We start from the raw sequence: 13,032 nt of genomic DNA, 5'->3' as shown, positions 1-13,032 counted from the left end.
AACTCGATAGGTTAGAGAGGGAAAAGGTCTTGGGTAAAAGTTATTCTTGATAAGAGAAGCCTAAAAGGCCAGAGAGAAAAAGTGAGTTTTAAGTATTGATTTAAAAAAAACAAAATAATAATAATACAGTATAAAGCTGTTTTCCATTACCTTCTACTAGGCTTAACTAGTGTAGTGTCTCAGGGACACAACGACATGCTGACTGCAGTGGGGTTTGAACCTGTGACCCCCTGATTCAAACACCAACGCACTAGACCACTACGCCACACGCCTCCCTTTTGTATCCCATGATATAAAGAATATATATATCAGGGTTTCCGTTAGCCGGTAATTACCCGGCCGATATTCACTCTTAATAGATCTGATCGATATGGACATAAACGCGAGTGTAACCGGATGCGAGAGAGATCAGATCAGCTGCTCCATAATCACCTGAAGCCCCGCCCACTGAGAGAGAGAGAGAGAGAGAGAGAGAGAGAGAGAGAGAGAGAGAGAGAGAGAGAGAGAGAGCGAGAGAGAGAGAGAGAGAGAGAGAGAGAGAGAGAGAGAGAGAGAGAGAGAGAGAGAGAGAGAGAGAGAGAGAGAGAGAGAGAAGAGAGAAACTCTGCTACACAATTATTATTATTATTATTGAAACATGACCGGTAAGTTTCAAATTAGTAAAATAAATTATTTCCGGACATTTGACCGGCAAGATTTTTCTTGCCGGTCAAATGTCCGGAAATAATTTATTTATAGAAAAAAATCTGTATCTGTATTTAAAATATTTGTCTTTTGCGACTTCTGCTTTTTTTAACGTCACATTAAAAACCTGAACTACGGTAGCCTCGAGCTTCCCTTCCTGTTATCATGACTCTGTGTTTCATATATTTGATGTTCCTTCCCCTCAGGCAGGATGAGCTCAGCAGCCGAGGAAGAGGAGGAGGAAGCTGCAGCGATAGAAACCGCCAAGTCAGTCGCACTCAGCCAGGACAGAGACATCCTGCACTGTCCTCACAACGGTGGGCACACACACACACACACACACACACACACACACACACACACACACAACACACACACACACACACACACACACACACACACACACACACACACACACACACACACACACACACACACACACACACAGACACACACACACACACACACACACACACACACACACACAGACACGTACACATGTTATATTGCACTCAATAATCTAGGAAATATTTGTTGCTAACTGAACACTAACGCACACACACACACTGTACGTTTTAATTCACAATTGTTGATAGTACAGAAGATTGAATAAGTGTGTGTGTGTGTGTGTGTGTGTGTGTGTGTGTGTGTGTGTGTGTGTGTGTGTGTGTGTGTGTGTGTGTGTGTGTGTGTGTGTGTGTGTGTGTGTGTGTGTTTAGACGAGGACTCGGAGCCCCTTCAGAAGAAGATGTGTCTCTCTTCAGAAGAACAGGACGACTCGGACGCTGCTGAATTCTCAGTGGTCACTTTACCCAGTGAGAAAAACACTTTATACATTATCTCACAAACGCAGTAAAATGTACATTTAAAGAGGCCTTATTCTCTCTCCTGTAGTGTGTTCTATAGGTTTGTGTGCATGGGTCAATGGTCTGAAAAAGGGCTAAAATCCAAAGTTCCGGAACATAGTGACATCATTTGACGCTCCTATTGGCTAGCGCTCCAACACATTGTACGTGATAGGCTAAGGGGCGGGACATCTCTAAGTTGTTGACCAATCACAACAGAGCCGGCCACTTAACCAATCAGAGCAGACTGGGCTCTGGTTTCAGACAGAGGGGGGATAGAGGTGCTGCAGCACTACATACTGATATACACCTGAACATCAGCAGGAGAGGACTCTTTAAAGTAGAGACACTACATACTGATATACATCTGAACATCAGCAGGAGAGGACTCTTTAAAGTAGAGACACTACATACTGATATACACCTGAACATCAGCAGGAGAGGACTCTTTAAAGTAGAGACACTACATACTGATATACACCTGAACATCAGCAGGAGAGGACTCTTTAAAGTAGAGACACTACATACTGATATACACCTGAACATCAGCAGGTGAGGACTCTTTAAAGTAGAGACACTACATACTGATATACACCTGAACATCAGCAGGAGAGGACTCTTTAAAGTAGAGACACTACATGCTGATATACACCTGAACATCAGCAGGAGAGGACTCTTTAAAGTAGAGACTCTACATACTGATATACACCTGAACATCAGCAGGAGAGGACTCTTTAAAGTAGAGACACTACATACTGATATACACCTGAACATCAGCAGGAGAGGACTCTTTAAAGTAGAGACACTACATACTGATATACACCTGAACATCAGCAGGAGAGGACTCTTTAAAGTAGAGACACTACATGCTGATATACACCTGAACATCAGCAGGAGAGGACTCTTTAAAGTAGAGACTCTACATACTGATATACACCTGAACATCAGCAGGAGAGGACTCTTTAAAGTAGAGACACTACATGCTGATATACACCTGAACATCAGCAGGAGAGGACTCTTTAAAGTAGAGACTCTACATACTGATATACACCTGAACATCAGCAGGAGAGGACTCTTTAAAGTAGAGACTCTACATACTGATATACACCTGAACATCAGCAGGAGAGGACTCTTTAAAGTAGAGACTCTACATACTGATATACACCTGAACATCAGCAGGAGAGGACTCTTTAAAGTAGAGACACTACATACTGATATACACCTGAACATCAGCAGGAGAGGACTCTTTAAAGTAGAGACACTACATACTGATATACACCTGAACATCAGTAAGAGAGGACTCTTTAAAGTAGAGACACTACATACTGATATATACCTGAACATCAGCAAGAGAGGACTCTTTAAAGTAGAGACACTACATACTGATATACACCTGAACATCAGCAGGAGAGGACTCTTTAAAGTAGAGACACTACATACTGATATACACCTGAACATCAGCAGGAGAGGACTCTTTAAAGTAGAGACACTACATACTGATATACACCTGAACATCAGCAGGAGAGTACTCTTTAAAGTAGAGACTCTACATACTGATATACACCTGAACATCAGCAGGAGAGGACTCTTTAAAGTAGAGACACTACATACTGATATACACCTGAACATCAGCAGTTGAGGACTCTTTAAAGTAGAGACACTACATACTGATATACACTTGAACATCAACAGGAGAGGACTCTTTAAAGTAGAGACACTACATACTGATATACACCTGAACATCAGCAGGTGAGGACTCTTTAAAGTAGAGACACTACATACTGATATACACCTGAACATCAGCAGGTGAGGACTCTTTAAAGTAGAGACACTACATACTGATATACACTTGAACATCAGCAGGAGAGGACTCTTTAAAGTAGAGACACTACATACTGATATACACCTGAACATCAGCAGGTGAGGACTCTTTAAAGTAGAGACACTACATACTGATATACACCTGAACATCAGCAGGAGAGGACTCTTTAAAGTAGAGACACTACATACTGATATACACCTGAACATCAGCAGGAGAGGACTCTTTAAAGTAGAGACACTACATACTGATATACACCTGAACATCAGCAAGAGAGGACTCTTTAAAGTAGAGACACTACATACTGATATACACCTGAACATCAGCAGGAGAGGACTCTTTAAAGTAGAGACACTACATGCTGATATACACCTGAACATCAGCAGGAGAGGACTCTTTAAAGTAGAGACTCTACATACTGATATACACCTGAACATCAGCAGGAGAGGACTCTTTAAAGTAGAGACACTACATACTGATATACACCTGAACATCAGCAGGAGAGGACTCTTTAAAGTAGAGACACTACATACTGATATACACCCTGAACATCAGCAGGAGAGGACTCTTTAAAGTAGAGACTCTACATACTGATATACACCTGAACATCAGCAGGAGAGGACTCTTTAAAGTAGAGACTCTACATACTGATATACACCTGAACATCAGCAGGAGAGGACTCTTTAAAGTAGAGACTCTACATACTGATATACACCTGAACATCAGCAGGACTCTTTAAAGTAGAGACACTACATACTGATATACACCTGAACATCAGCAGGAGAGGACTCTTTAAAGTAGAGACACTACATACTGATATACACCTGAACATCAGCAAGAGAGGAACTCTTTAAAGTAGAGACACTACATACTGATATACACATGAACATCAGCAGGAGAGGACTCCTTTAAAGTAGAGACCTACATACTGATAGTACACCTGAACATCAGCAGGAGAGGTACTCTTTAAAGTAGAGACTCTACATACTGATATACACCTGAACATCAGCATGGAGAGGACTCCTTTAAAGTAGAGACCTACATACTGAATACACCTGAACATCAGCAGGAGAGGACTCTTTAAAGTAGAGACACTACATACTGATATACACCTGAACATCAGCAGGAGAGGACTCTTTAAAGTAGAGACACTACATACTGATATACACCTGAACATCAGCAGGAGAGGACTCTTTAAAGTAGAGACACTACATACTGATATACACCTGAACATCAGCAGGTGAGGACTCTTAAAGTAGAGACACTACATACTGATATACACTTGAACATCAACAGGAGAGGACTCTTTAAAGTAGAGACCCTACATACTGATATACACCTGAACATCAGCAGGAGAGGACTCTTTAAAGTAGAGACCCTACATACTGATATACACCTGAACATCATTAGGAGAGGACTCTTTAAAGTAGAGACTCTACATACTGATATACACCTGAACATCAGCAGGAGAGGACTCTTTAAAAGTAGAGACACTACATACTGATATACACCTGAACATCAGCAGGAGAGGACTCTTTAAAGTAGAGACCCTACATACTGATATACACCTGAACATCAGCAGGAGAGGACTCTTTAAAGTAGAGACCCTACATACTGATATACACCTGAACATCATTAGGAGAGGACTCTTTAAAGTAGAGACTCTACATACTGATATACACCTGAACATCAGCAGGAGAGGACTCTTTAAAGTAGAGACTCTACATACTGATATACACCTGACATCAGCAGGAGAGGACTCTTTAAAGTAGAGACACTACATACTGATATACACCTGAACATCAGCAGGAGAGGACTCTTTAAAGTAGAGACACTACATACTGATATATACCTGAACATCAGCAGGAGAGGACTCTTTAAGTACTGTTTTACCTGGTATCTGTAACATCTTCCTCTTCTTCAGTGTCAGAGAGCGATGAAGGCTTCGAGGTGACGATGACGGCAACAGCAGACGCTGATCTCTCTGATGAAGAAGTCGATCACATTCAGGTGATCAACTTCTTCTACATCCTAAATTAACCAAACCTTTCATCACTTAACTCTCAACTTAGTGTGTGTGTGTGTTTGTGTGTATGTTTGTGTTTGTATGTGTGTTTGTCTTGCTATTCCTGGTTTGTTCTTGTGTGGACCAACGCGTGACATACAACCTTACTTTTGAGGACATTTCTTTTTGTGAGGACCTTTTTTTGCCGGTCCACACAAGCAAAATGCTTGAAAATTCTAGGTTGAGCTTATTTGGTTCAATTGAATGCTCTGTGTGAATTTCAGAAACTGTCCTCATAGACATAGAAAACTCAGAAAAGTGTGTGTCGACCAGCGCTCTTGGGCTCCCCTATAGGGCATTGCAGGAAAAACAGGTGGACTGGCAGGTGGAATTTTCTGATTGGCTAATTTCAGTCATGTGAGACCATGACAGTAAGGCTGCAGAGGAACAAACTATAAACTAGAGACATGCAGTACATTTAAAGTAGAACAAAACTGAAAATATATATTTTAAGAAAAGATTAAGTTTATTTTTTCTACAAATTACATTATAAGGTATTATTAAAATTAAACAGTGAACAAAAAATGCCAGTGCAACTGATAGAAAATGTAGAATTTAGAACTACAATAAAAATGACTAATTGTTTTATGTGGAAATGCACTGCGAGGATTGCTGCGTACCTGGACTCACATTCAGGTTCAGGTCCGGACTCAAGTCCAGAGGTTCAGGTTCAGGTCCGGACTTATAAGTCCGGACCTGAACCTGAACCTCTGGGCTTGTGTCAAGTTGTGTGAGTAACTAAAGTGAACTTATTGTGAGCTAATTATCAATTGAAAATAAACTCATAATCAACTCAAATTCAAACTCATCAGGTTTATTGTGCTCCCTTCCAACTTGTGTCTACATTTCTCTACAAAGTACAAATGTAGTTAGTCTACAAATGACTTATGACAGCAACTACAGTGAACTACTACAACGTTCAAACATTTATTTCATTTACCAAACTAAAGTAACCAAACAGTCCCTCAGCTGACTGAGCCTAAATCCCTAAAACGTTGCTGAAAGGTAGAGTGTAGAGTAGACTATACGCATTACACTGTTACACACCTACTATACAGTATACACTGTAGTGACTGTACAGTCAGAGTGTACTGTACTGTCTGTACACCATGTATTTTCTACAACTCTACATGTGTACATTATACAGTACATACTACATACATAGTGATATACATACATACTGTTAGAAATTAAAATCAATGTTGATATGGCGTAATTTTGAATTAAATACACTATTTAATTTAAATCAGTTTTATTCTGAAAAAACCGGAAGTTCACACTATTAACTTAATACTTTTATTCTGAAAATTATTCACTTCCGGTTAGCATTAGCATGTGGCGAAATGCTACGTTTTCAAACCGTGAATCGAAGGTGAAATGACATGTGATGTTGTACACTGAGCACACTAGGATTAGCACTAATTTATTGACGCTGAATAACGTTTATCAGGGAATGTTTAAATAACCACAGACACCAGAATATACGTAAGTGCTAGTTTTTTTGCGAGTCCAAGTACCGGTTCCCGACGTTCCGGTTTTAACCGGACTTGAACCGAAACTTTTTACAAGTCCAGTACCGGTTCGGCGTACCGGTACGCAGCACTAACTGCGAGGATTGCTTTTTTAAATGTCGTTGTACCTGGTGCGATGACAATAAAGGAATTATAATACTAATACTAAAAACACTGATATAATTGCTTACATAGTTGGAATATAACTAAGTACATTTAAAAAAAATGTCTATATTAGTTTAAATTTAAATAAAATGATGTAAATTCTAAACAATTGATTGGAGTAAGTAATTTGCTGAAATAACTTTAAATTATCTAGTTGCAGTCCTATACAAAACAGTTCAAATTAGCTCTGCCTCATTATAAATTTTTTTGGAACCTGGATACTGATTGCTCCCAATATAACAATATTAGAGTTTTTTAATAGAGAGGCGAGGTCCCTCCCCTTCCGGTGGACCTCCATGGGACCTTATTTCGGAAAAATTATGTATTGAAGCAGGGGTAGACATTAAGGGTAAAATGTCACTGGCCCTCCGGACCGGTGGGATTGTATTATCACCGGCCCCACCATTGTAACCACTGGCCCGGAGCATTCGTCCAAAAAAAATCGACACATTTATTGCAATAGTAATTTATGCACTAACTACATTACTACTTGTACTATAACATTTGAATCATCAGTTCTTCCTCATTTTCCTCAATTGTTCACATTTGGTTTATTAAAATAATGATATTGTGGTCATTGTTAAAAAATGTCTGCTATTATTATGAGTATTATTATTTGTATAATGCGCTTTCTGCCTTCCTGTCATTAGGAGTTAGAAATGTGATGGCTATGTAATAGATTAGATTAGAACCTTCATTATCCTAAACTGCTGGGGCATTTCCCTAAAGCCAATGACTTTATATTTTCTACTCTTCACTTACTTGTCAGCATAGGTCGGCATTGATGTACAGAGCCGACAGAAGACCTTGTTTATATTGGCATCATATTGAGAGGTGCAGTGACGCATCCTAAAACCAGGAAGTAAGCTGCTGGTTCGTTACCGTTTTTTTGGGGGTCGAATATTCGAATATACATTTTCTTTCAAATTCCCATCCCTAGTACACGTATCAAATAACGTGGTGGGGACACGTATCAAATAACGTGGTGGGTACACGTAATTTAATACGTGTCCTCATCACGTCTGGTATATTAATCTACTGAATTACGCTGTTTAGCTAACTTTACATTCAATGACTATGCTAGTTGCTAAGCTAACCTCTAAAACACGGGGCTTATCTCGAGGTAAAGTGTTCATCCATCTCAGTAAGTTAAACCAGACTTGTGTAGGTTTCAAAGTTACACTGGATGGAGATTTGCCTTAAAAGTATTTCTGTGACCAGATCAATAATCTGTGTGTAAATGTGTAATGTAAATGTAAGAAATGCAACTCCCAAAATTATTTTGCAATTTTAAAACACCCGCAAACTGGTCGCTTTTCGGCGAAACTTCGCCAGATCTGTGCACAGAAATCTCCGTTGCCATTCGGTCTAGTTAGTACCGGTCGTATATGGCACCGGGTTTCGGTACCCAACCCTTAAGTTATATAACCCTGAGTAAGTGAACATATCAACATAGAAATATGTGTTGTCTTTGATTCTGTGAAATTACAAATATTCAAGGTTCATGATACAAATATTTCATTTTCAAATATTATAATTTGTATTTAATACAATTGTGCCATTTAATTGTTTTTATTATGCTTGGTTTTGGCTGCAAAATGCTGGACTTGTATTTCCTGTTTTGAAACATACACACACTTCCGCCTAGCAACAGCCTAGCAACAGCCTAGCAGCAGCGAAAAAAAGTAAAACATTTACTTCTAATCTGAAGTGATATTCTGACTCTCTTCCCCCTCCTAGTGGTACTTTAGTTGTTTGCACCATTCCAGCTTCAGTGGAAGTGGTGGCCCACACAAACCCTGTAGAAACACATGGTCCTCACACATGGTTAGAAACATGTATGTGTGTGTGTTGGTGTGTGTGCATGTGTGTGTGTGTTGGTGTGGGTGTGTGTGCATGTGTGTGTGTGTGTGTGTGTGTGTGTGTGTGTGTCTGTGTCTGTGTAGATTCTGCAGGAGGAGGAAGAGGACTGCCCTTGTCCTGATCAGAAGTCTGAAGTGTCTCCTGTCAGCCAGGCCTGGTTCACTACCAAGGAAGACAAAGACACACTGACTAACAAAGGTAACACACACACACACACACGAGAAAAAAATGTGGATAAAAGTGTTGGATTTGTTGCTTCCCTTTGCAAGTTTGAATAAATAAATATATCTAATTTCACTTACAAATCCCGGAGTTTATTTATTTTTGGATTTTGTTTTTGCTTTGAATATACTTCTTAAATTCCCAAATATTTCAGTTTGATCTCTGAATATTTCCCCATCCCCCTTGCTCTTTAATTTGATTTATTCTTTAACTACAACGGCCCTTATATGCTTATATATCATCAAACACAGTAGCTAGTTTAATAGTAATTTATTATTTAGCAGATTGATTAAACTGTATTATTTTTTATTAACATAACAATTGGGTCATGCATAATAAAGTTATTCCTTTATAACGAGTAAATAAATCCTTGTTAAGTCTTTATTTTAACATTTCCTGTCTTCAGGTCACAAGTGGAAGCAGGGCATGTGGGCGAAAGAGGAGATCAACATCCTGATGAACAACATCGATCGATACGTGAAGGTACGGTTAAACACTTTCTGAATCTGAATTTCCCACGTTGTAAATATTATACTATTTTTTATTATATATGTTGCATTGTTGGAGGAGCTCAGGTCAGAAGAATGTCATTGCCAGTTCTACTCTGTAGCTTCTGTGCATGACAATAAAACCTGTGTGTGTGTGTGTGTGTGTGTGTGTGTGTGTGTGTGTGTGTGTTTCAGGCGCGAGGCATCGAGGATCCTGCAGAGATAATCTTCGAGATGTCCAAAGAGGAGAGGAAGGACTTTATCGCTCCGTGGCGCTCGGGTTAAACCGGCCGCTGTTCGCCATTTACAGACGAGTTCTCCGCATGTACGACAACCGGAACCACGTCGGGAAGTGAGTTTCATTATTACATCTTCTTCGTGCAAAGAGTTGGCATTAAGGGAAATTTTTTAAGAGTTTTGGACATTTTTTATTTCGACTTTTTGTTCATTTTATCCTTTTTTTAAAGAATAGTCTTTTATATTAGATTTTTAACTTTTCTTTTTAAAATATAATTTTTTTTTGTATTCTTATTTTTCACACAGTTTTTCATTCTTATTTGTATTTATTATTAAATGTGGGGAAACACTGCAGTGACATCACTAAGGAACACAGTGACATCACTAAGGAACACAGTGACATCACTAAGGAACACAGTGACATCGCTACGGAACACAGTGACATCACTAAGGAACACAGTGACATCGCTACGGAACACAGTGACATCACTAAGGAACACAGTGACATACATCACTAAGGAACACAGTGACATCGCTACGGAACACAGTGACATCGCTAAGGAACACAGTGACATCGCTACGGAACACAGTGACATCACTACGGAACACAGTGACATCGCTACGGAACACAGTGACATCGCTAAGGAACACAGTGACATCGCTACGGAACACAGTGACATCGCTAAGGAACACAGTGACATCGCTAAGGAACACAGTGACATCGCTAAGGAACACAGTGACATCACTAAGGAAGACAGTGACATCGCTACGGAACACAGTGACATCACTAAGGAACACAGTGACATCACTAAGGAACACAGTGACATCGCTACGGAACACAGTGACATCGCTAAGGAACACAGTGACATCGCTACGGAACACAGTGACATCGCTAAGGAACACAGTGACATCGCTACGGAACACAGTGACATCGCTAAGGAACACAGTGACATCGCTAAGGAACACAGTGACATCGCTACGGAACACAGTGACATCGCTACGGAACACAGTGACATCGCTACGGAACACAGTGACATCGCTAAGGAACACAGTGACATCGCTACGGAACACAGTGACATCGCTACGGAACACAGTGACATCGCTACGGAACACAGTGACATCGCTAAGGAACACAGTGACATCACTAAGGAACACAGTGACATCGCAACGGAACACAGTGACATCGCTACGGAACACAGTGACATCACTAAGGAACACAGTGACATCACTAAGGAACACAGTGACATCGCTACGGAACACAGTGACATCGCTACGGAACACAGTGACATCGCTACGGAACACAGTGACATCACTACGGAACACAGTGACATCGCTAAGGAACACAGTGACATCGCTACGGAACACAGTGACATCGCTAAGGAACACAGTGACATCGCTAAGGAACACAGTGACATCGCTACGGAACACAGTGACATCGCTAAGGAACACAGTGACATCGCTACGGAACACAGTGACATCGCTAAGGAACACAGTGACATCGCTACGGAACACAGTGACATCGCTAAGGAACACAGTGACATCGCTACGGAACACAGTGACATCGCTTACGACAACACAGTGACATCGCTAAGGAACACAATGACATCGCTAAGGAACACAGTGACATCCCGCTACGGAACACAGTGACATCGCTACGGAACACAGTGACATCGCTAAGGATACACAGTGGACATCGCTAAGGAACACAGTGACATCGCTAAGGAACACAGTGACATCGCTAAGGAACACAGTGACATCGCTACGGAACACAGTGACATCGCTACGGAACACAGTGACATCGCTAAGGAACACAGTGACATCGCTACGGAACACGGAACACAGTGACATCGCTAAGGAACACAGTGACATCCCTACGGAACACAGTGACATCGCTAAGGAACACAGTGACATCGCTACGGAACACAGTGACATCACTACGGAACACAGTGACATCGCTAAGGAACACAGTGACATCACTACGGAACACAGTGACATCGCTACGGAACACAGTGACATCGCTAAGGAACACAGTGACATCGCTAAGGAACACAGTGACATCGCTAAGGAACACAGTGACATCGCTAAGGAACACAGTGACATCGCTAAGGAACACAGTGACATCGCTACGGAACACAGTGACATCACTACGGAACACAGTGACATCACTACGGAACACAGTGACATCGCTAAGGAACACGAACACAGTGACATCGCTACGGAACACAGTGACATCGCTAAGGAACACGAACACAGTGACATCGCTACGGAACACAGTGACATCGCTACGGAACACAGTGACATCGCTACGGAACACAGTGACATCGCTACGGAACACAGTGACATCGCTACGGAACACAGTGACATCGCTAAGGAACACAGTGACATCGCTAAGGAACACAGTGACATCCCTAAGGAACACAGTGACATCACTAAGGAACACAGTGACATCGCTACGGAACACAATGACATCACTAAGGAACACAGTGACATCGCTACGGAACACAGTGACATCGCTAAGGAACACAGTGACATCGCTAAGGAACACAGTGACATCGCTAAGGAACACAGTGACATCGCTACGGAACACAGTGACATCGCTACGGAACACAGTGACATCGCTAAGGAACACAGTGACATCGCTACGGAACACAGTGACATCGCTAAGGAACACAGTGACATCGCTAAGGAACACAGTGACATCGCTAAGGAACACAGTGACATCGCTACGGAACACAGTGACATCGCTAAGGAACACAGTGACATCGCTACGGAACACAGTGACATCGCTAAGGAACACAGTGACATCGCTAAGGAACACAGTGACATCGCTACGGAACACAGTGACATCGCTAAGAAACACAGTGACATCGCTAAGGAACACAGTGACATCGCTAAGGAACACAGTGACATCGCTACGGAAACACAGTGACATCGCTAAGGAACACAGTGACATCGCTACGGAACACAGTGACATCGCTACGGAACACAGTGACATCGCTAAGGAACACAGTGACATCGCTACGGAACACAGTGACATCGCTAAGGAACACAGTGACATCGCTACGGAACACAGTGACAATCGCTAAGGAACACAGTGACATCGCTAAGGAACACAGTGACATCGCTAAGGAAC

At 41.4% G+C, this 13,032-nt stretch overlaps 1 protein-coding gene across 1 annotated transcript in view; it reads left to right on the top strand.

Annotated features, from left to right (window-relative positions):
* dmtf1 (cyclin D binding myb-like transcription factor 1) overlaps positions 1 to 13,032 on the top strand; it is a 35,469-nt gene that overhangs the window by 2,691 nt on the left and 19,746 nt on the right. Inside the window, 7 exon segments of the mRNA XM_034236512.1 lie at positions 891 to 1,001; positions 1,404 to 1,499; positions 5,273 to 5,358; positions 9,036 to 9,150; positions 9,581 to 9,657; positions 9,858 to 9,918; positions 9,921 to 10,014. Of these exon segments, the coding sequence (XP_034092403.1) occupies positions 896 to 1,001; positions 1,404 to 1,499; positions 5,273 to 5,358; positions 9,036 to 9,150; positions 9,581 to 9,657; positions 9,858 to 9,918; positions 9,921 to 10,014 (635 nt within the window). The 5' untranslated portion in view covers positions 891 to 895.

This window comes from Gymnodraco acuticeps, unplaced genomic scaffold, assembly GCF_902827175.1.
Source record: "Gymnodraco acuticeps unplaced genomic scaffold, fGymAcu1.1, whole genome shotgun sequence".
NCBI lineage: Eukaryota > Metazoa > Chordata > Actinopteri > Perciformes > Bathydraconidae > Gymnodraco > Gymnodraco acuticeps.
The sequence above is the reverse complement of the archived record's forward strand: the minus strand, read 5'-3'. Positions and strand labels throughout refer to the sequence as shown.